Raw genomic sequence first — 25,772 nt, forward strand, 5'->3', positions numbered from 1 at the left:
GTAAAACGGAACGCAATGGAGAATGTGAAGCGGTTGGAGGGAAATGTTGATTAATTTTACCATCCACAAAACCCACAACGGTTCGGGTCGTTTGCAAAACATACCAAATGTCAGCCACAGTGGCAGCGCTTCTGCAAATCCTTGGTGAACTCGCGTCCAAACCTTTTGTTTACCTCAGCTAATCGAACGAAACGGTCGTTTCGTGGGATTTTTTTTCCAGCAGGACGTTACGGAATGGCATTTTAGCTTTTGCAAATTTCATGTTAAAGATTAATTTCATCCCTTCACCAACCAGTAAAGGTTATCACAGTATCAAAACTCGTTCGCAACTTTGCACCGGAACGGTTCGGGAAGATCGGCACGCAGAAAAAAAACCAATGAAACCGTTCAAGTACCGAAACAGCAGGAACAAACTTTTTTGCCAAACCCCTCCATACCGTTAGAATAAGCTTGCTCACCGTACAAGTAAATTGTTTTTCGCTTAAGTCGATAGATATTTCTTTCGCTTTTTATAACTCCCGCCTCACCTAACCTTGTGACCTGTGCCGGAACCCTTCGGAAAAGCCTCCAATACGCGACAGGGAGAAAAGAATGCGAAAAGAACGAACGAAAGATAATTAAAATTTAATGAAACTAAACTTTCGCTCGAGCGCCGGTTATCAAACCGATCCCGTCCCGTACCGTGCTTCCTCGGTGTATCTGTCCCGAGACGGCTTATAACGGATGGTGGTTTCGGGGCGGGATGAACATAAAGAAGGAAAAGCAAATGGTACCCGGTGTCCCCCGTAGCTCATTATGAGTTCATCATTAGGGCTGGTCCTCCGGTTCGTCCAGCTATCGAACGCTCACGGTACACCCGGGCGATCGCCCGGACCGGATGTCCTTTCGAGACTTGGTACCTCATTACCATAAAACTGCATCATTCGTATGGCTCTGTGGACCACACGGACGAAGAAAATTAATTTCATAACTGGCCCAACACAGACAGCCCTGTACCGGTGCGCGGATACATAAGTTCTCACGCGTGTTTTGCTCACGTGCGTACAAAGGTCTTTTGGGATTGGTATTGAGGATCAAATTGTTCTATGAGATTTTTTGTGATAGGGACACTGTAGGATAGTTTTAGCTTAAAATGACACAAATTTAATGTTATGTCTGAGGACGTTTAAGTGAGACAACTGATTTGATAGTAAAGTTCTGAATCTTCATCATCATCTTCTTCTCCCTTTTTTTCTAATAAATCTTCTTCTTCTTCTTTTTTGCTGCATCTTCTTTGTATTCCATTCTGGAAAACATTCTAATGTATGATATTATCCTTGAATTATTTGTACATATTCAAAGGCATTCCAAGATCTGCGCCGCCCTTCTCCGCTCCTGCGAGTCACTGAGTCAGTCTGATATACGTAGAGATCACTTTTATTGCAGAAATTCGAATATATTGAGTCTAATGGTCTACCAGTTCTTGATGTTTTCTTGGACTGAGTAACATAAAGTTATCAAAAATGTATGTTTATCTTGAGTTTATTTAAAACTTAAGTTTTTCTATTCGTTTTAAAGAAGTTATGTTTTTCTCGCCTTAAAGTATACAAACCCATAGCTAAGGATTAAAAGTGAAATGATCAATTTCGATAAAGCCTTCACAACCATTTGGCTCGCTATTGTATGTGTGCTTCCTGCTGCTTTCAGCGGCACGATGGTTTGGCACCGTTCGATTTTATTTCCCTATTCTTATCCCTCCAATATCGCTAATGGGCAGTAAGTGAAAGCTAGCTGATACTAGCGTCCGTTGTAACTGGTATTCAATTGGCTTTGCTTGCGCTTCTTTCCAATCCTTTGCTTTCATTTCTTTTACATTTTTCCATTTTTTGTTGCTCCGTTCGAAAAAAAAGCAAGGAATCTCGATAAACACGACGGTTCGGGAACAAATATATGGTTCCTGACTGCTGTTTGGAAAGCACTTCAAATCTAAACCCCCGCCCAATCGAAGGACGTTCACAAGTGGAAGGAAAATCGATTTTCCTATTATTACTTCCTGGGTTTTTTTTTCGTTCTCGCTTTCTTCCGTCGTTCCGATCCTGGTTCTCAACCCCCGTTTTCGGCGACTGAATCGATGGCGTCGAATCGGATGGTTAGCCAACCGGAGCTTATTGTGAAGCCTGTGCTTGTGTTCGAACTGTCTGCTCCGATTATGATGCACTTGCATTCGGGGCGGGTATCAATGTGAGAGTGTCTGTCTGGAAAGCTCCCTAACGCTTTGGTTTTTGAGTAAGGGAAAAATCCTTGCAAAAATCAGGGAAGCAAAAACACACGGTTCGGAAAAAACAACCAAGAAACCAGTTGAAAAAAGGGGAAAATTGCAAGCTGTCCCTATCCGAATGTCGTCGAGTGGCATCTGTTCGGAGCCGGACGTATCTCGCATTTCATTCTCAATAATCCTATTTTTATTTACACTGCAATCGATGAGGTTACGCTCTTGGGCGTAACTGGGACAGACAAAGGCGAATTCCGGGTTTGGCCGTTTGCCCACCGTCAGACGTCTGCTTCATGGTTCGTATTCACGATGTTCAAACACCGTATAAAACCAGTATTGCCTCAATTTGTAGCAAATGATATGAAATGTAGCACACCATTAGCACGCGTTTTGTATGGGCTGTAGACGCGTATCTCTGCAGGGAAGCGATATAATTGATAATTATTATGTTCTTTTGGGCAGCATAATTTCGTACGGAAATTGAGTTCTTGATTTAAAATACAGCTGTGTCCTTTGAGCTTTTCGTTAATGGTGCATTACTAATTATGTACAATTACTTTAATACACCAATTTAAGAGGTGAATATGGAAACGTATCAAATAAATATTCATTATTCAACGAAACGTGTAAACGATATATTAATCACATAAACTCCCTCCTATCATGTAATTTCATCCAACACTGGTAAACTTGTTTGGCCTTTCTTTTTCTTTCCGACAAAATACTATAATTCAAGCACGCAAGCTCCTTAATTCTTTTTCAAGTCACTTCGTCTTTTCCCTTCCAAAGGCTGGGTATTTCCCTTCTAAGCCACCAGCGTAAAATGGTAACTCCATTATACGATGATTGGATGTGTAAAATTGATGTGTCAAACCGTGTAATATGGTTGAAATGTCGGTTTCGCTTCTACTGACTACACTCGAAAGGAAAGCTTCGTTTAGCGCTAGAACAAACTGTCAGTTCCGACATCGTGGACATGGCAGGAGTGGTACATATGTATTCCACACCTTGGTCGCAATGCACATGGTTAACTGTGTAGATAAAGCGCTCGTAACGTGTCAGTCCAATGTGCAACGTGATGGAAAATAATATTATTTTCTACTTTTTTGAATTACCCACCAATTGAAGAATGTTCGCTGTGTACCCTCGAAGTATGGCTATCAAGTTGAGTAATATTTATTGAACATTTGTAAGTTTTCTCATTTATTAACTGTGCAAAATCGAACTGCTACCTGCACAAATGTGGAAGCAGAGAAAATAACATTCCACTCTCCATTCGCTTCGCCTGTCATCGAAGAGACGACAAAAATTGTTCCCAAAGTGCACAGCTGCCAAATTGATTGAATTTCCTTCGCGAACGTTTCGCAGTTCCTTTCGTTTTGGGTTGGGAAGTATTTGATTTGATAGAGAAAAAAAGGCGAAAAGTTTTTCAATCTGATAAACGGCACAAGAAAATTGTATCATAATGTACGTTGAGAAAATGAAATAGTTTCTAACAGGGGGTAGACTTTCAACTGTATGATACCTTCGTAAACATAAACTCGTTTTTTATCACAAAAAATATTATTTCATAAATTTTCTTAACAGTATTTCCCCTTTTCTCTTACCTTTCAGCTAACTTCTAACGATTCACCAGACGCCCATCATCTCCATCATCTGATTGCGTATTGAACGATCCTACTTCAGCGTACTCGATAGACGAACAGCAACTGTTGGGCTTTCGTTTTACTTATCAATCATTTCTCCATCGACAGTTGGTACAACGTGTGAAAACGGGCTAGAATTCTAAAATCACCAGTCAAATCCACCGATCGCCTTTGATGCTTTGATTTATTAATTCCGTATTGTATGAACAATTCGCGTAATGGAGCGATGCGACCTACACTTAACGACGTCCATCTTTGATAGCCAATAAGAAGTACGGAAAATGTGGCGGATGGTGTTACCAAGCCGGGGGTGATAAAACAATTTGCAAAATCAACAGCAAATCACTCCCTGTGGGCAGATTTGCATTTACATACATATATTTATACACAGTATCTACCCTACAATACGCGTACCGAGCGTTGTTCCCCCCTCGTAACAAATGGGTTGTGAATATTTGGCAAAAGGTGTGGAAGAGGCTGCTTGAAACAGCTGCACATCCTGGGTGTCTGGTTAATTCACCCGTACGGCTTCATTACGAAGTGAATTCCCCGTACCGTAACTGTAGTCAGTAGCACTTCACAATCCACCAGGTCCAGCAGGTCATCTTTACGACCACTGTTCAATGTGCCCGCCACCGATGAGAAGTACGAACGAGCAGCAAAAGCAACGCCGGTGAACGCTTTTAACAATGTTACGTCCGTACCAGTTGGTGCTCGTGTCCCTGGCGTGCTTCGCGGCTAATTGCTGCAGTTCCAGCTCGGAGTACTTAATCATTCGGCATGGCCGGTCCCGGGTACGTCACTCGAGCGAGAAGGACCACATCCGGTGGGGCCTTCAAGTGTTCGACAACTTTACGCTGCTGGACTACGATGCGGGCGGTAGTGGCTCGGGTGCCGGTTCCGGAGGAGGTGGCGGTGGCGGTGGTGGTGGGGGTGTTGGTGAGGAAGCAGCACAGCCAGCATCAGGCAAGGAAGGTTCGGTTGGGAGCGTTGGGAATGGTGCGCGTACCGGAAGTACGCTCACGATACGGTTTGACGAGTCGGAAGAGCTGGAGCGCATGATTGAGGTAAGCGATTTCGATAACTTGCGCTTCAGTGCGGCCCGTAACGGTGGTGGTACGAACAACGAGCCGGAATCGGTACCGCTAACAACTGTCACGACCGGTCGGGAAAGGAAGCTTATCAAGAAGGAGATAATGGAAAACATTCGCCGGACGGTTGATAAGGGGCTCGAGTATTTGAAATCGCACAACAACCTGGACGAGGTGAAAATCGAACTCGTCCCATTCCGGGACGGTACGGCAAAGCACTCGACGGTGGGAAAAAAATGGCCGGCAGTGGAACCGTCCGGTACAACGATTGACAGCCGTGAAAGCAATCGCGCGGAAGAGCAGCCGTACTGGTCAACGAGCAGTACCATCCCGGCGTCCGTTGCGTCCAGCAGGAAGGGCGTCAACTCGTTGCCATGGATAGATGAAATTGCTAAAAGCGTCCAGCGTCCGATCGGTAGTGCTCAAGTGTCCGCATCCAATCAACGACTAATCTCGTTAGACGCGATTCCACGAACGGTAAACCCACCGCTAACAGGGCCACCCGAACCACAAAACACGGCCAGACAGGCGGGTATCGACCCGCGTTACTCGGATTCGAATGGTTCACCGAACGGTTGGAACCCACCATCAAGGGTTGTGCCGAATGGTGGGGAGGATTATCCTAATGACATGCCGGCGGCCGTTGACATGGGTAACCACGGACAGGAAGGGTATGAGACGCAACCGGACGAACCGGAAGAGGAAGAAACTGACACGAACGAACGTCTGAATGTTGATGCGCCACAGGATGATGATCCGTTGCTGCAGGACGCGTCCGAACTGGATGACCCGGTTGAGCAAGAGTTCGAGCAAAATGTTGAGGATGGTTCCGAGCTAGACATTAACAATGTTTTCCACATGGAGGAGATCGATCTCAGCGAGCTGGATGAAACGAGCCGCAACAATCGGCGCAACCTGATGAAGGGTCAGGACGTGGTAACACAGTTTCTGCAGATCGTCGAAAGTCAGCATCTGCTCGGGGCGAACTGTACCGCCGGGACGGCACTCAATCTCGGTGACGGTGTCGTCGACCGGTACGCGCAGGATCGGTTTCGCGTCGAGGCAGAAATTGCCGTCAACCGGGCAAACATGCTAACGAGGTGAGTGCTAGACCGTTCGTGTGATGTTTTATATTTTGCTTGCCATTTTTTCATTAGTGTTTTAAGGCGTGCAACTCATCTATGATGCTGTAAAATTTGCCTTCCAGTATCGAGGCTGTAATTGAGCTACAACCCGTTTGTGCAGACCAAAAACCAGCGTTCTGGATGGTTCGCACAAACAAACTCGTCTGCGTTTGTGTCGGAACGAGACTGCGAAGTGATTGCTTTTCGAAGGTTAATTTCATCGGTTTACACGATGTTTCTTTGCATACATTTTTTTTACATTGCATGGTTGGACGATCTATTTGAAAGTTTGTTTTTCCAATTTTCCACCCATACATGGTGCGATTTGATTGGATCCTATCGTCTGCTTACATTTGATCCATTGATGCAGCACAGCACGGAGCACACAGCTCAGTGAAATGATGGAAAATCATCGACAGATTACCTTCCGCACTCGATGGTAGAGCGACCGACATAGTTCATTAAAAGTTTATCATTTGATTGATCCAACTCATAACTTCGGGATAAAGCGGCGGATACTGGTTACACTCCCTTTCTCTCTCTATCTCTCTCTCTCTCTCTCTCTCTCTCTCTCTCTACATCTTGTTGGCTTTAACGATAAGGTCACTTCGACCATTTCTGGCTTACGAGATTTATTTTACCCAGTAGCTGGATAGTCAGCCCTTATCATCAATCTGTTTAGAAAATACTGAGATATGATAATTACTCGGAGGCTAATCGTTTTTCAATAATGATGTGGTTGAAACTGAAAAACAAAACATATGTTTTTGTCAAATCGATCGGAACAGTCGGAATGATTTTTGTTTTAAGTTGATAATTTATTGTGCAAAAGTTTTAAATGAATGAAAATTAAATGAGAACTGCAGCTTTTGTACTTTTTTTCTAAAGTTGAAGCCTTTGTGAATTACTATAAACAATAAAAAGAAATTAAATGAAAACGTGGACTATTAAATATTCACCATCAAAATTGAACATTAGTTTTGACTGGTGTGATCGAAGTGATACATTCCTCATACGTGGTCGTTCCAGTGTTAAAGACACATTTAAGGCGTTTTTTCATTCTCCGCATCTTTAAAGTAATTTCAAACAGCAGCTTCTTCCTAAACATTCAGTAGGAGACACACAAAAAATGGTTTTTACCACTGATTGATAAGCGTGTCGTTTAAAAAGACGCCGCTCATCACTCAGTTCCTAATTGATCACATCCCACACGATTGCCGGTGCTCCCAAAAAAAAAATGAAAATGTGAAATTTGTTTCACCTTTCGCGCTAAGCAGCTTACTTGAAGTAATAGGCCCAATGCTTTCACCGTCAAATGGGGAAATAATTTACTTGGGCCCTAAAATGGTTGGCAGGTGGTTGGGGTGTGTCTCCTTCACTTTCCTTACTTACTTCTTTCACGCACCATAATTCATGCCGGATGGATGGTAGAAATTCGATTTTTTCTTGTCTACTTCTAATATGTCACATTCGATCACTTGTCAAGGGTTCCCTCTCCGTACGGAATGTGGTTTACCGCCCAGGAGCGTGTTTTTTCCATCTTCAGCACCATTGGGTAAGGCATAATAATCGATTTTGTTTGCCAGCACCATAAAGGGGCAAGACAATGCCACATACAAAGAAGGTAGTTCGGCAGTAGAACAAAGTGCAGACTCACTCGAAAGTACGCTCAGATGAAACACACTCCATTGGCAAACAGTTCGAGCATGGCCATGAAAATAAAAGCATAAGAAGCGTGTACTGCGTTCCTACCCTTAAGCGTTCCCCCACCCAAGTCAAGTGCCTGTTTAATCTGCGTCTGTGAAAGTGGCCGAAACCGAAAAAAAAGCGAAAACCCGTTTCCATTGATTCCTTCCGATATTTCGCGGCAGTTCCCGTTGGTACGCTTCGTTGAACCACATCGAAACCGTCAATGAAGTGTTGCGAAGAATTGATCTCCTGGAAGACATTACTACTGTATCGAAAATACTGGATGGTGTGCCAGCAAAATGGAACATTTTTCCCGCTTTGAGGTTTGATGATCGAATGCTCTCCGCAGGCACTTGGGCAGAGAAAATCAAGCAACACTCAAGTCTGGATCTGGTGGCTCATTCGTCATCATGCAGCCAAAAAAAAAAGAACCTTCCAACCCACTTTCGGCATCACAAGGTTTGATGTCTAGCGTAGTAAGAACTTAATACTATTGGTATTAGTATTGCACGGTACCACATTTGACACAACGACATCGGTTTCTCCTATTTCCGTAACTCCTTCTAATGAGTCGAGTGCTACCTGTGGTAGGGACAGGCAGCATTAGGTTAAGAAACGGTAAATTGCTATTCCACCTGACGTTAATTGGTTGTGAGTGCTTCCATTAATTAATTTCGGATTCTCCACACAACGAATGCGTGGTCCTACGAGCGAACGTCCCAAAGGCGCACCGTACGTTGTCCTTTTCTACCCCACCGGGAAGGCACAACATACACACACACACACAGACAAAATGGTTGTGTCGGCATCGATGATTGGATTTCGTGTTCAATTTTCTTCTCTCGCCCGGATGGTTGCATTTGTTTGAGTTTGCGAAGCAGTCAATCGAGCCACTCGAGCCTATCTGGAAGCTAAATTGGTTCCGGGCAATGAATGATGGGTCCCGGTAACCGCTCATGCGTGTACACGCAAACATACGAACATACTGGTACACATTGCCGGGAAGCACTACGATCTTGAGGATGGTGGATGTTTTTTGTTTTTCCCCCGTACTCGAGGAACTGGCTTGCAGGAGTGTAACTGTGTGCTCTAGAGTGTTCGATCAGGATCAAGTTCTGGCAAAGGCAAAGGGTTATAACCACAACTTCTGGTTGAGGTCGTGCGTCCGGAAGCAAAGTGGTAACGTTCTGTGAGGTGTTAACCCGGGAAACAAATGTACCAGAAGAACATGCTCGGTACTAAACGATTTAATTGAAATACAAATGCTTGTGCACCGGGTTGGATGGGCTCAGAAATCAGAACCATGTTGAAACGATGTGTAAAGGTGTATCGATTTAAATATGGTTGTGATTTGTGTTAATTGACACTATTTAAATCATCTCCGCCTCACCTTTCGCCAAGGCAATTAAATTTATGTTGGAGAAAATTCGTAATGCAAATGTTTAGAGTAATAGTTTATGTGAGTTGGTAAGACTTAAATTCTTTCTATAAGTATGTTTCAACATCAAATCTAAGAGTAAATGGAAAAAAGACTTTTAGTAGTTGCTTCACGATTCTTTCGATCTCAATATGTTATGACAAATAAATACTTTAATCTGCTAATACAGAAACAAAAAACATCTCTGCCTCCGCCCAGACCACAAAGATGTACACCACAAAACCACAAAATATATTTCTTTTCCAAGCCCCATTTGCTTGTCTTCTGTTGTACCATGAAGGCTATTACTAGACGCAGTACGCTCGGGGTATGCGTGCACTTTACGTTTGAATTTCCCCTTCGTTCGTTTCACGTGTTGTTTTGAGACCATGAAGCACTTTAAATAATAAGCGTTGGGGCCAGCACTATTCAACATCCATTTCCCTAGCATGAGAATGATCTGCATTCATGACAATTCCAATGCTAGAAGAGGATATTTTTTTTTCTCTCATCCTCCCGGTCTATGAAAGATTCTCGAAAGAGTCTCCCGCTCTGTAAGCCAGCTGTAGCAGAACCTTATGATCTGCTACTTTTCCTACATTAACATACACTTGGGTGTAGAAAACCTTCGGTCGGGGACTCCCTGTGGAGTTTTTTGTTGTTTTGCGTAGAACTAAGGGCCAGCTCATAATATCAACAAAACAGCTTACCATCATTGTTACAAGTGGAAGCTTGCTGTTCTGTGTGAGACCAAAACCCCCGACAATAGGAGCGTTTTTTGCAGGTTCCTTTCTCTACTCTCGATCTACCTCGGTTAAACTTTACCACCAGGGAGTTCACTATCGTTTCACTACTCTACTTCTTTTTTTCCTCACTTCCTCCTTTTCAAAGCACATAATCATGCATATAGTAGAGCGATCTGAATGTTTGTACACACAAAACGTACGAGTAATTTATCGTACAACGATAGGGAACAGCAAAACAATGCAGCAGCTCAACGAAAGCTTTAACCCCGCTGTAACTGGTGTAGTTACAGGCGATTGTTTAAAGAAGGTTATTTGAATTTAATCATAACGCAAGCTTACATTTGCATTCCCGTGCGTGCTCGGCCAAAAAGCAGGCTACGGGAGTTCTGGACTATAATTTATTGAGTAGTCGCACCGGTGGACAGTAATTGCAGTTGTACACTATTACATCGGTGTCGGTTAAGTGCAAACAAATCAATAACAGTAAAGTACAGTTGTTGTGGGTGTTTTGAATTTGCTCCCGATGTAGTGAAAATTTGTAACGTAAATTAGAATAGAAGTAATTTACGCTCGCTTGCTGTTATTTAGATAATCCATCGCACTAATCCTAGAGCGTGTTGTGTAAACCAACCGAAAATGCATTCGTAATAAGTTTTTGTTGACTTTATCAACCGACAAATAGATGAAGCTTTTCACAGGAAAAGGTCAAACAGGGGTAAAGATGACTGTTTGCTTTCACCACTAAAAAGGGACGCATGAAAATGTCGCAAATTCAGTTAGTTTGTTATGTTGCGGTTCACACATTGTTTATTCAGCATACTCCACCCACTAAGCCCTGTGCTTGGTAACAAAGAAAAAAAGCACTCCAAATAAAAGCTTTTCCCTGGTATGAGGGGGAGTAGAGCTCGTACCCTCTGAACCACAAACGAGCGAGAAACGTAGAATTAATCGGATTGCTAATGAAGAATTCAACGCTCAAAAAAGCTTCCTTCGTTCGTTTCGCTTTACCATACCCGGTGGTGCTTTTGCAGCTTCATCGTTTTATCATTCTTTTACACCAACCAGCGTGACAGTGACGACCGGCCGGAGTGATGACGTTTCGACGAAAAGTGTATGCTCGGTCCAATAGCGCCACATGATGACCGTCGTCTAGTAGGGAAAGATACTTTCTTCATCCAGATACTCCACCCGGCCAATGGCCGTGATGTTTGCGAACTCATTGTGTCACGTGTTTGACACACACACACACACACAAAAAGGTTGATCCATCAACTGGCAACATGCTGTGTGTGTGTGTGTGTTCAAAATGGAGAGGCAAAATCTCGACCACCCATTCGCTACCTTCCATCAGCCACTAATGGTTTGGACTAATTTTCCCGGCAAACGGAACCCGGCTGTGTACCAGTCGAAATGACGTGACGATGTGAACTCCCGTTTGACGGAGGCTGCCGTAGAATGGTGCCCGTTGGGATTGAAAACCCACCCAGGATCAGAGTGATTAAACGCCTCGAGTGTTGCAAATTGATTCGCTAAGTATACGGTAATCAATCATCGAAGATGGCTATCGGACCGGCCAAGAAAGGTATCCGCGTCATATCGAGATGAACCTTTTTGTGTGGGGGTGGGCGAGGTGAGATGCTTTCCTTTATCCGCAAGGTTTATACTCTAACATAGCTGCCAACCGATAGTGGGCCCTTGTTTACGGGCATAATGAATAGGTTGGCTCCTAAGGCAAGAAAAAAAAAACGGACGACCGGTTCGGCTGGATTGATGGAAACACTTCCACCCTTCGGCTTTTTCATCTTCCACCACTCCACCAAACGAACGAACCTTACGCTTCACAAGTCACATCACGAAGGATAAAGTTTTCGCTTGGTGGTACATTACTTTTCGAGCACTGGCCCCCTGCCTCGAAGGTTTTGTGGTGTTTTATGGAATAGGAAAAAAAACGAAAACAAAAACAACCTTCCCTGGTGAGGAGGGAATCCGGTTGGGAAAATATTACACAGCACATTTCTTCTAATTTGGCCAAACTTCGCCGGGGTCGGGGCCCACAACACGTCGCTGGTGGGCAGTTTTGTGGTGAAATATTTGTCAATTTGTCTTGATTTGAAGATGTTGCCCATTATCCTTCAACAAGCTGCCACCGGAAGCCCGGTACAGGTAGATTTGTTTTCTGTTGTCTGGAGAGGTGTTTAGTTTATTGAGCTTTTATCATGTGTGTACTAAATTAAAAAAGATTTTTTTTAGCACAAATGGTAAATAATATTTTGTTTTTATAATCCTTTTGGCTATATTGCATTTTATACTTTTTGAGCTTTCTGAACATGAAATATTTTTAAATACATAAAATATTTTCTTTGTATTTTACAGTGCGAATCAAATTTATGCCTTAATTTGCAAATGTACTAGAAACGTGATATAATTAAGTCTAAATGACTGGCATGACTGTGATAAGTCTTTAGGCCATGAAGAAGTAAATTTACTTTAGCTTTTAGTGTCAAAAACAATTGTTTGTTTTAATATTGAGCAAACTATAAACACATTTTAAAACTGTAATCCATTTTTAACATGATCTTCTTTCATACTTTTATTTTTGATTTGACAAAAAAAAGCAAATGTTTGTTCTTTTCTGGTGCTGTTTAATATTCTGTTGACGTATGTGCCTTTTTTAATTTATTTTAGTCGATTCTGCTGCTGATGTGCTGTGCACGCAATCACAGCAATATTATTTTTAATTTAAATTCTACTAAGACTTTAAAATTCAAAGCTTTATTTTGTCAGCCAAAAACCCACTGAAATTGTCGTACACCAATAGAAAAAAAGAACGAAACCAACTTCATAGATAAACCGTTTACACGATGTCGTCAGCTATTATTTTTAGTACATCTTTTAATGTTGTACCTAAACGATTCAAAAGCATACCGGACCAAAAACCCGACTGTTCAAACCCCCGAGAGCAGCAGCTAAAAACAACTGTGGCACAAAAGTTAATTAGATGTTCTTTGCACTCTCTTTCTACACCGTTCTCTCATTCCATGTACAACCGGATGTCATCTAACACCCGTCGGCAGAATATTCAAGTTCTCGTCCGCGGACGTACAAGCGTCCGAGCACCTGTTGCATGCGTCCGTCCTGTCGATGGTTGAGTTTGATGATGATATTTTTGCCGGCGGAAACTGTTTCGACTGGAACCAGCATCCGGCGAAGCGTGGTCTGTTCTGCCCGTTCGCTTACCGTCTGCCACCGCCGGACCAGGGCGCATCGCTCGTCAAGGATCTGGCGCTCGAGTATCACTACTTGGGCAACACCTCCGAGTGGTTCTTTCTCGCACGCAAGAACGCGGAAAAGGTCATCGAGCACAACGAGCAGTATATTAAATGTAAGTATATGGTATATTTCTTTTCACTCCTTTTTTTATTGTGCAGGTCCGAAGGCTTACTAACTTTATGCCACCCCTGTGGGGAACGTTGGTAAGATGACGCGTTCGGTGCAGAAGCTAAAGTTAGGTTTCCGTGTTGGAAAAAAGAGAGAGAAAAACAGAAACCAAACCATTGACCACGATGGTCACGCTGGTCATCTTATGCTACTTTTGCAAACACTCCTCAATGCATTTCTCTAGCCGGGGTGTTCACCATGCTTTGCCCATGTTCATTGTTTGTGGCTATTTCTGGGCCAGACAATCATTCCCTTTCTGCCCCGGTGTAACTCCCTCAACAAGCAGCTAATGCTATTGCTGAAGCATAATGGTGGTTACTTTGTGCGTTGTTCGAGATGCCTTCGTGCTTTTCGTAAAAGCGATCGTAACTCATTTTTCCTCGTCATTTTGTGCTTTATTCAATTTCAAAACTAGGAACAAAGTTATTTTACCATTTTTGTTATACGGAGAAGAAAAAAATAATTACCATGCACAAGAACCATTACTGCTGCAATATTATCGTAACCGTGCTCGTAAAGAAATCGTAAACGGTTGAAAGTTGGAGTTGATTTCACTGTGTAAAGTTTTGCCCTTTGTTGAGTTAAAGTTGGACAGATCGGCAAAGTTATGGAGCAACGGCAAACTGTCAGATTTTTGTATAAATTTTTGTTTCCTTTTCTTTGCTCTTTGCTGTGTACTTGACAATGTAGGATGGTCGTTTTTAAAGGAAATAAAAATGAAACCTTTATTGATTTAAATCGTATGTTTTTTTCACTTTTCATTCCCAACTCAATCGAAACAATCCTAAATAAATATTGACAATGTCATGAATGGCGGATGTGCTTATTTAAGATTTGTTTTTCCATAACAACCGATTGCATAAACATTTAAAAAAACATTAAGACAATGGACGAAAGCGGCATTCAGGGAGGGAATTTACTTTATAATGTTTGTTCCTCTCAGTTAACGGACCATTTCTTTTCATTGAAATCAAGCGGAAGTTATGTTTTCATAGTATTGGATTTTTCCCAAGGAGAGTATTACAACACTTGTTTCCGGTAGTAATAAGTTTTCCTGGTGTTATTTTGTTTACACCATTTCTATACACGTTAGTTCTACATGTTTCAGCATAGGTTATCATAACTAAAGGTAACGATAATATTTTCCTGTCTTAAATTTTTTATCCCACAATAAGCTACTTCTTGAATAATTTTCCTTCCTTGATGAATCCTTCTCGATTCTCGACACAAATTACTGCTTTTCCTTAAAGCTTACAGCATTGTTTACAGTCATTGAACCTTTGGTAATATTTTTACGAGATATTCGTTACACAAAATAAAGTTACTTCTAAATGGCTGGTCTTTTTGAAATTGCTTTTGATTAAATTCCAATTTAATAGGCAAAACACTGACAAATTTCTAGTCAAAAATTATTCTCTAAACTTTAAAAATGTTCAATTTTTTTTAAATCCCCTTTGTGAAGTACAGCCATGCCGAGCACCCTGATACACAAGTGTTTAGAGTAATGATCCTCCTAATAGTTTCTTTGAGACCCAAGCAGAATTTGAAAATTGAGATATTTGAGATACGAGCAATGTTTATGGAACGATTTAAACTCGTAAGTCGAGTTTGACTAAATTTAAGAAACTCCTTTCACAGTTTCGATGCTTTTTGATGATCGCTATTCATAGTTCCATCGATCCAATATAAGAGGTAGATTTTATTTTTAAACATGTCAAAATTTATCTTCTTTTGAGCTTCGAAGAGTATTTTTTTCTCTTGTTTTATGACACAACCAATTCAAGAGATCCTTCCTTGATTCCCTTGGCTTGGTTTACCCTTGGTTAGAAGGATAGTCAATCCTGCCTACCGTCCCAATGGGATATGCAAAGTTTCCAAGTGTTCTATCTCTGCCTAAAGAATAGTTCTTCTGTCGGTATGTACCATCTCGTAGTAACGAGTGCTGAATCAGCATGTTTATCTCAAGCACCCCTTATCAGCTTCTCGATAATAACACACGTGTTTGCAAATCAATCAGCTTCACGCATGTAGGCCGGTTCATCCATTTCAACCGTCGTCTTGTTAAAGCTTTCAACTAAACCCGATAAAGACAGTAGTGACTAATTAAGCTACATCGTCCGGCTGTCTGCTGAAAGCGAATAGAAAGGGTGATTAATCAACGAGAGGCTTTTTTTTTGTTTTGCTATCATTCTTTACAATTTGCCTTCTTGTTTGACTCTTCGTTTTTCCACCCGAGACGGCTGGAAACATGACACTAATCGTGTTTTCTCATTTCCTATCGCTTCATCGCGTTCCAAACCGACGTTAACAACGGAAAAATCGCTTTTCATTGTCAATAACGTTAAACGCTCTAATCTCCAGCCCGAAACAAGTGGACCTTCGGTGTCTTGTGCGTCGCCTTGGTTGGAGGAATTCTTTTTTCAAGCATCTTTTATAAACGTTTACTTGTTGAGGAGCACTTTGCAGAGCATGATGACTTCGATGAATCTTTGGTTTTTTGCGTGCGTATTTAATTTGATGATGATGCACCGTTGAAGAAACACCATCAACGAAAAAAGGAAGGTTAAAGATTTCCAACCATAAGCAGCAAGCAAATAGGAACATGGCAAGATTGTGGACTTTTATGAAGGACCTCTTTTAACTTTCGCTTTAAATATATTTCATGCAAAACCCCCAACGCTGGCTTGTGCTGGAAGAAACTCAACACACTGCTGACCGCAAAACCGCAAGTCAGCTGAAATTGATTATACCGCCGATATCAGTCAAGAGATGACGAGCCTTGGCTCGAACGGTTGGATGTGGTGTAGGAAACCATAGAACAAGCATCATACAGAAAAAAAGAACAAAGCAAAGAACAAAAAAGGAGTACGGTCCAAAACCTCAAAAGCTTCACTAAGCTTCCCATTAACTCATTATGCTTCAAAAAGGCACTCGATGGGCAGCTTACGAAATCAACCCGAAGCTGACGATGACGAGGATGATGATGATGAGTATGATGATACTGAGAAGCGGATATCTTGAAGGGTACTTTTGGTTCAGCTTCCTTTTCATTCTCACATTACGAAAACAGGAGCAAGAATTTGTAAGTAGCTTTTTCCTTACATCGTCCTTGTCTTGCTTGCTGTTCCTACTTGAATCCGGTTGTCGATACCACTTTTTATGTTCCACCGACAAGTGGGGCAGTAAATTGGATGATGCTACTGAATGTTCCGTTTCAACTTCTGCTCCTTCCTTGCTAACGCTTCCTCATTTCGCTACATGGCCTTTGTTCGTTGCAAACTCGCTGGCGGCGGGAAACTGTTTTTGTTTTCCATAAAACTTTTCCAACCATTTGCCATTTACGTCACGGGCAACCGAAAAACGCCATTAGAAGGCGCTGCCTTTCTCGGTGGTTTGAACCGATACACGTTGGCACGTAGACTGATTGTGTGAATGAATATTCACGAGCGGCATTCGCCTCGGTACCATCAATCATTTTGCCGAATCTATTAACTATTCCTGAGGCCAGCGATGGGAAGTTTCGTGCTATTATCAATGCGTGGCATGTTCGCTACAAAACAATCGGTGTGCGCTTTGTTTTGCAAATAGATCGACCACTCCCGCTCCCGAATCTAAAGTGGTCTCGGTTGATCGGTGTTTTGAGAGTGTGCTGATGTAAAGCGTGTTATTTTGGATGGAAAATGTTGCAAATATATAGGAAATGATGAATGCATTATCAACATACATTCAAAGAAAAAAAAAACTAAATTTCACAAGATAACAGAAAATATTTTCAACAAAGAGATAAGATGTCTTTGTGGCATTTTTAGCAATCAAAATTTGGACATATTGTCAGTCAGATAGTTACAATGAAGATATAATCAATTGAAACAACAATTGAAGAACAAAATTAAAGAAAAGAAGTTAAAACATGTTCTAATCGTTGAAATGTATGGTGTATTTCATCCTTTTGAGACACTAAATACTTAAAAAACTTAAGCATTAAAAATGAACTGATTTCGTTATTCGGCTATAAAAATATTATTATAAAAATACTTTACTTGAGTCTTAAGCTTAGTCAGCATTATAGGAAAATGACTCAAAAAAAATTACTTTCCCGAAACCTCAGCAAATAGTTCGCAAAACAAAAAGAATATGTATTTGTATTAAATCAATGTAAAATTTACGTTTAATATTTTGCTTTTGAAATGAATATTAGAACTAGATAAGAACAACTCGAGCATTAGCGAAAAATTCTGCTTAGTCAATTATTTAAACAACGCTAGTAATAGAGCTGCGTACAATCCACTGCTAAAAACCCCCCTAGTAAAATACTTCTTTTCCCAGGATTGAATGTCCCACATGAGGCTAACCAAACCTCATTGAAAGTATACTGCAGCTTTCGTTGAAGCTTCCGTTCTTTTTCGATCACGCTATCACTTGAAGAAAAAACCATCTCCTCCTAGCACCGTTTAACATTTAAATCTACCGGAAGGTACTGTACAACAAAAAAAAACAACCTTCCCCGGGTTGGATTTTGGTTCACGCTTGGGCCGGATTTATCGTTCCTGTGCGATCGAATTTTTACCGCAGTAACAAAATTCACCCATAACCGGGAGACGCCGAGAAAGAGATAAAATATTCAATACAAACGTGTCATAATACGGTTTTCCTGAGTGTACACGGGAAGCGATTTAAACGCTTCCCGTCCAACGAAACTTTAAATGGGACTTAGGAGGTTTTTTTCCCCACTGTGCGACTTAACGTGCCTTTTTCCCCCCTATTTCCACGCCGAAGGGGGTTTTGCACGAAGTTTTTTCCGCATCGCAGATTTGGATACGTGAGTTGCAAGTTTTCCTTTTGCTGACGTTTTGTTTTCATTTCTCCCAATAGGTATAAACTATGGCTTTTTGGATGGTTTTCGTTTCTTTTTGCTTTTAAGATAGACATTCTCAATCAAAGCCTTCCAACGGATCTAATACCGCAGGCATCGTTAGATCGCGTGCCGATGTACGGGTTATTTTTAACCCTGGATTTAACTACGGAACAAAGCAACCATTTCCTCGGTAAAAGCCAGCTTTAAGCTGTCTTATTTTATCTTAACGCTTCACTGGCTGCATAGCATATGGTAGCGTAAGTTATGTCAAATTTAATATTTTTCTCCTTGTTTTCTAACTTATCATCATTTGCCACCAGTTTTGAGCGTGACAATCGTATTTCCTGCCTGTTTTGACAGCGTCGCCATATTCAACTTCTTACCCAGGAACATCACTAAGGCCCGGGATAAAGTCCCACTTACATGGAAAGGAATTTTGAGACTTTTTTCCCACCAAAAACATTTCCACCTGTTACAGAATCTGAACCGAATAGAACCGCATTGCAAAAGGCTTGCAAAGGTGACTGCAAAACAACAGATAAGCCGCTAGAATTGACTGTCAGCTGACAAATCATCGCACGAACCTCGGTGAGTGGTGGATGAGTATCATATTTTCCCCAGCAAAGCCCAGGTATCTCACCTTCCCCTGAAGCGTTGGGGAGAAGAAATTAAAATAATTAATCGCAGCAACTTAACGGGACCATATTTCATGTGCGCCATTACATGAGATGGGGTTTTTGGCAACGGAGCAATACGAGCCATGTTTCCAGCAAACAATTAGTCTCGCTGTAATAAGCTTCCATTGATATTAATTACGTGCGTGAAGTTTTCGTACGCTTTCGTTTCTTTGTAAATGATACTTATAGCTGTAACTTTTGAAATTTCTTTTATTTCTTAACATTAGATAAGAGATTCCAAACAGTATTTTAAACTGAACATTGTTTAATAATTTTCCCGTATATGGTAAAAAAACATACGTCGTACTCAAATTAATTTGTTTTTTTTTTTAATCACATTTTCTTTCCTCGACATTAGTACCCGATCCGGTGAAACAAATGTCCTTTTCATTCGACGAATTTTCACGTCTTCTTTATTATTGCAACGTTTGACCATTATCCAAACGGTCCCAAAAATTGGACACGTGTTCCAATTCATTGGCTTGATCATTGGTACGAAATTGGTTTCATTTTTGCCACGGCATACATCCAAAAAAGCCCTACCCACTCGGACACGTGTAATATGATACAAAGCGTGGTAAAGTGGAAATGAACAAAAATATGTAATCTACCGTAAAAAGTATGAACCACCGATATAAATACTGGGATTGCTTTTGTTTGGCCGTATTTGCTTTTCGCTCCCTTCCTTTGCCATATTCTATCGGGTACAGCGCACCATTAGGGCTGCAGACCATTAGGTTGCGAGTGGCACTAGCAAACCGAAAGACACTTGCATGGACAGTTTTTATTTTTTGCAATATTGAACCAATCAGCAAATGAAACCATATCGTGCGAGAAACCATTCCGGTTTCTTTGTGGTTCTGGACAAAGTTTTGTGCTGCACAAAACAAACTTTTGCACAACAAGATTTGCAATTGATTCGTTTGGCAAAAAAGGTCGTTTGGCAACAGTTTTGATTATGTTTTTTTCTTTGTGTGTGCAAAAAAAATGGAGTTACTTTGTAGAAACACATTCGGTTGCAGGTTTGCGTACTTCAGCTAAAACTTGTACACGATAACATGTCCAACAACTTACCTTCGTTAACGAGAGCGTAGTCTTCGGGGTAACATCGGTTTAATAATTTTATCTCAAATTCTGTTCAAAAATTGTTTCAGATCTTTTTTTTTGGCTTATCTACTAGGGAGATTCGATAAGCGGGTAACTAAAGAAATTATTTTCTTCCCCACCAAATGGCCCCGGTGAAACATGAGTCGATAAACTTCAACTTCTCACAACCTAAGTGGCAGAATGCATCATTAGACGAGATGGGAACATGAAATCCTAAACCCAAAATCCGGCCATGTCGGTCTCTTGTCGCTTCAACACACACAGACACACAGCCAGGACGTTCACACAATTTCAAGTAAATGTCAAATAGTCCTTGACAGGCAAGCAAGAAAGAGAAAGAAAGCACGCACGCCCTTTAGCATGATGCCGTTCGTTTGCTTTTGCGTCCAGCCTTCATGATACCGAAACTGATGCTTCATCTGCTCTTTAACGTGATGTAATGTCGTACCGTGCTTCACCTACCATTACGACGAGGTATATGTCTCATCGTATCACTCTTTCCCTGTCAAAAACCGAGCACACTGAAGATGATTATTATAACTCACTTCGGTGTTCGCTTTTTGCCGAGGCATTTCCTGCCGGTTTGGTGAAGCGGTTGGTAAACTGAGTCACCACGCATTGATAACATGGTTCAGATTCGTAAAAATCATCCTGTCTGTAAGCTTTCCCTCCAGTCTTTCCTTCCGCCCCCCAAAAACCTTTCAATATATACTAGCGTGCCCCAAAAGCATACACAATGTCAGCAAACATACATTTTTTCCAAACCTTCAAACACCATCAACATCACTATCAACACGGGGCATGGTTTGTTAGCTGGCGTGTGGTCGATGAGTCGAGTCTTACCACCACTGCTCGATACGATGTGCCACCGCCGGTAGAAGCTGTGTAGAAAAATTTCAACCGTATCGTTACGCTTGTGGCCTGAGGCATCGAAGCCGGTAGGCATTTTTCTGCGGCAAGCCGACAAGCTAACCGAAACAAAAAAAAACATTTGGATAAGAAGAAACATGCTGCTCACGAAGTTCGAGACAACACCGGTTAAGCCTTATAGGTATGGCGTGGTAACTAAACTTGCTAAACCCCGCTGAGCACACTTCTTCTCAATTTGACGTAACAGAAACAAGCATTTTTCGCATCAAACTCTACGGCATGATGAGCGTGTTCTTTCGCTTTTCTTTTGCCAAATTCTAGACAAACTTTACAAACCCTCTCTTGGTTTTTGTAAATTTTCTTCTTCAAAAATTTCATCAACTACTCGTTCAAGACCTGGAACATGTCTTGGTGTAACCTCATTCGTCTAATGTCTAACCACCATTGAAAAGGAACAGGAATGCGCATATTTTACGGTTTACAGGGTTTTCAAATTTAAATCGTAAAGTTAAAGTCTTTTCTTTTTCATTTTTTTGAAATTTTTGTAAACTGAAAACGATTCTCTTCAAATCACATAGAGCTCTAAGAGTGTAGCTAAAGGACTGTCAAAGAGTTAGTGGAAAACATTCAGTTCCGAAGGCGAAGTTGCAGCCATTTTTAGATGCTTTTCGTATTCAAATCGACTGTGTTGCGATAGATTTGGAATCCTTTCCACCGTTTACAATTTCTGCAAGCTGAGATCGATTTGATTCTCATAAAAAAGAGCCATTTCTTGATGCTTTTCAAGTTTAACTTGAATGTATCAAATTAGATCTAGAATCCGTCACGTGTTCTGAAACGTTTGCAATCTGAAATTAGTTCTGTTCAAAGTATTCTACATTGACACAGTTTCCAAGCTTTCAGCACAACAATCAAGGAAGTTTTAAATGAAAACGATTTAAGCTCCCAAAAATTTTACAAAAACTTACCATTTTAACTAAAAAACCCTGTTTTAAGAAATGTAATGCGCATACAAACGGAAACAAAGACCGTTTATCCAACAATGAACAAAAAAAAGCAAACAAATGTTGCAAACAATTCTAAAGTATGTGCTCTTTAAACATGAGACATGAGTCGGATCACATTTGGTGAAGCTTGTTTGTTAAAGCTTGATGTTTCCTACTGTTGACATAGCGGGTAATGATAAGCATAATATGTCGAAAAAAACCTTTTCCCTTACATTGGTGTATTTGTGTACGTGCCCTCATGTGCATACGAATCTCCGGCCTGGAGTTAACCGTGCACCATCACCGGTGGTAGTGAATATGATGTTGAACTCAGATGTTACAAACGATTTACAAGCCAACCGGCATAACAGTCGTAATGCTGCGGATTACATTGCCCAATAAGAGGAATGCTTGGCAGTAATATCTGCTGCCAATATGAATGACGTACCGTCGTGTGATCTGCGGCACATTGGCAGTATGAAAAGCTTTTCGAGGAACTTTTAAATTTGCCTGTTTATTTCAATTTTTCCCTATTCTACGAAATCTTACAACGCTACAAAATGGTGTGCTGTTTTAAGACGACTTTAGCTTAAATTGATTTTATGATTCTCAAAAACTGGATCACGTTTCAAAATAGACCAATTGTTTGTGGGGCAGAAACGTTTCTCCATTTCTTAGAAGTGAAAAATATGCTTCGTAAACGTACGCTTCAACGAACGCACATCTTTGCTGTGAGATTTTATTTCACCTCGATAAAGCGGTAATGGTTTCATCTTTTCGCTAACAGTTGACATGATTATACACTCAACGTTTTGTAGCAGTGTGATCCATTGGACAGTTCCACATCTGACATTATTTGACAAATACATATTCTTCCCATTGAAGTCGTGTAGAAATGGAAAAAGAAAAAGAAAAAAACCAGAAGCAAATGAAAGCAAAAACAATATCAAATTTTATTTAGCGTTGTTTCGAACCTCAATCAGGAAATCTCGTCGCTCGTAAGACATCGGTGCACACGCGTATCATACTGTCAAGGGAATATTCGAAGAAAATTGAAACTTTTTTCCCGAATCATCATGAGGTTTTACGGTTGATTAGGTCACGCGATAAGGGAAGCAACAAGAAGAAGAAAAAACAACCACACAAAATTCAACCACAAATTGGATAAGTTGTTACCAGTAAGGATAATGGTTTCGATGGAATTTTGAAGTTTGTGGTAGCGTTGAGGTTTCTGTCCCTCTCCCTCATCGTTTCGCTTTAATACACCAAGGGATGTGTTACCAAGTGGGATTGCAACGCTAGGCGTTCGTAGAAAATGAAGCTCATTTAAAAATGCTTGCAACTAGTTTTCGAAAGCAAGAAAAAAAATCCGGAAGAGACACAGGAAGTATCAAACGGTTTGCCTTTTTCTTTTTTTTTGGTGTTTGATTAATTTCCCATGCGCTGGCGCTTGTTTTTGACCTTCCGAGTAAAGTTCAAGTTTCTTGTCAGGAGTGTCGCAATAAATCTTCGGAACTTTTCGCGAACTGTGTGTCTATGTATGCACCACTGTCACCGTATCACCCTACACTTGGGCTGGGAAATGCCTTTGGGGGCCGTCTCTATCAACTAGTTGGAAAAGAAACTCTTAGCTTTGGTAGTTCGGATGGCGTTACTGTGGTGTAAAGTGACGAAGTGAAAGTTTCTCATTTGAAACTTTGTTTGTTTTTTTTTTATTCGTCTCTCCTATTTGTCCTGACTTGTGTACAGTTGCTTTTTTTTTGTAATAAGTTTTTCAAGTCAAGTTAGTCTTTCTTCGATGAAAGGCTTCAAAGTTCCTGGTGGAAGGCGCATCGGAATTACTTAGCGCTGGTTATTTTTTTCGTGTGTTTGTGTTCTTTTTTGTAGTGAATTTTATTTCCTTGAGCCTGTATTTAATTTATGCACCATTTAATAAATTTATGCATCTTTTTCATAAATATAACAAAACGTGACTTTTCCTATGTATCTGATACTTATAGATGAATGATAGAGATCATTCAACTATTACGTAAGGTTGGGGAATACTGTCAGCGTTACGAATTGTTACATAGGTGTTAGGAGAGGTTAAACTTTCTAAAAAAGTAACATAGAAAGCTTTTAACATCCTTGATAAGGCATCCATGAAAAGTAGTAGCTAGTCATGTTAGCTAGTAGTAGTCATGTTACACAAGTCGATCAGTTAACTGTCATTGCTAAAAAGCTCTCTACGGTTTGTTGGAATTATCATTACCACATTGTAGCCAGGACATAGTAATACGCTATGTGTATTTCTATGTCATAGTATTACATAGTAATACCCATTTCGCATTTGCAAGAATTGAGACTCTTAGTCTTGGAATGTTCACGACAGTATCCTTAATTCTTGCTAATTTTGTTACAATTAAATTGATAAACAAAGGTGTAAATTTAATCCAAAAAACCATTTTCTAAATTTTAAGAAGAAATGGGGGTCATTAAAATTATTACGTTAATAACAGACGGGTGATATGGGCAACATGAGAGTAGAAACGGGTAAAACATTTTCAATGTTTTTCGATACTTGATAGATACATAATCCTTTAACTAGCATACAAATATTCAGATAAATAATGATATTTCGCTAGGAATGTTTTCATTATTAAAAATAGATATTTAGCAAGGTTTTTTTATTTGTCGATGTTCCTTCCAAAACGGAAATAAAACACTCTCCTACACTGAAGAAGAAACAAAAAATAATCAAACCTTTCAGGAAAATGGATTGCTGTTCATGGGAATCCACTAGACCTGCTTTTCAGTTGATTGCATCCAGCATTTCCATCAACCAAGGACCGAATCGAAAAAAAACATACCCAACTTTGCACGGAGCAAAAGAAAATCTACAACCGTGCAATGAAAATAAATAAATAGCTTCCCGGTGCGTTTTAATTTTTCTCAGCAACATTTAATATTAATTTTCTTGAAACGTGTTTCTGCTCTTTTTTAACCTTCCTATTTTTTTGTTACCTTCTGCTTCTCTTTCATCCCCATCGCGGCAAACAGCTTTTCACGTCTACACCAACAACACCGAGCGACAGGCGGACGAAATTCTATCGGTAAAGTACGAGGATGGACGGTGGTCGAAACCGTACTACGACTGTGGAGGTGGCAATATCTGGATGCTTACGTACACGGTACCCTTCTTTGGCTACGAGAATGGGACGTACTTTTTCAAGTAAGTCACTGTTTATGGATGTCATTTTTTTTCTTCCTTCTTTTTGTGTTGTTACAACTTAGCCGGGACGGTGACGGTGACATGGACGGGAATTAATTGCAAACGGTGAACACGTTATTCAAGGGATTGCTTTTGAGTGAGAATTTCTACGCAGACGATTTATTATTCCAAATACACATTTGCCACGATGTCAGTCATTTTGGACTGTGTAGCAAAAAAAAGGTACATTGATAAACGAAAAGCTTTCCTTTTGTTCCGACGATGGGGAAAAATGTTTTTTGTTTTTAAATTAAAACGATTACTTTTTTATTTATTTTCTTCTAAAATTAGGAATCAAATAAACGCATTTGTTCCACCTGGTATCACGATTAGTCCCTTCATTATAGCTGATTCTTTGATCACATTAAAAGAACAAACAATATATTCCAGCTTGTAGAATCGTCTCCCACCTCACAATTCCATAACGAGTGCGCTTTGTTGTGGTTCAATTGTCAGAACCGATAATAGTTTTTTTTTTTGCTGTTCACTACAAACGTGCTGAAAACGTGCAAATGTGGCACACACAAAGCACTTTTTCTTTGCCATGGAAAAAAAACCTAACAAAAGCGTTCACAACGCTCACATAATTATAATCCCGTTCGACAATGGCATCAAGCATCGGAAC

At 40.7% G+C, this 25,772-nt stretch overlaps 1 protein-coding gene across 3 annotated transcripts in view; it reads left to right on the forward strand.

Annotated features, from left to right (window-relative positions):
- LOC125771263 (uncharacterized) overlaps window positions 1-25,772 on the forward strand; it is a 96,775-nt gene that overhangs the window by 44,329 nt on the left and 26,674 nt on the right. For all 3 annotated transcript variants that reach the window (XM_049441686.1, XM_049441687.1, XM_049441688.1), the window contains 3 exons: window positions 3,866-6,088; window positions 13,039-13,346; window positions 24,937-25,108. In XM_049441686.1, coding sequence (XP_049297643.1) covers window positions 4,587-6,088; window positions 13,039-13,346; window positions 24,937-25,108 — 1,982 coding nt within the window. In that variant the 5' untranslated portion in view covers window positions 3,866-4,586. The remainder of the gene's footprint in view (window positions 1-3,865; window positions 6,089-13,038; window positions 13,347-24,936; window positions 25,109-25,772) is intronic.

This window comes from Anopheles funestus, chromosome 3RL, assembly GCF_943734845.2.
Source record: "Anopheles funestus chromosome 3RL, idAnoFuneDA-416_04, whole genome shotgun sequence".
Taxonomy (NCBI): Eukaryota; Metazoa; Arthropoda; class Insecta; order Diptera; family Culicidae; genus Anopheles; species Anopheles funestus.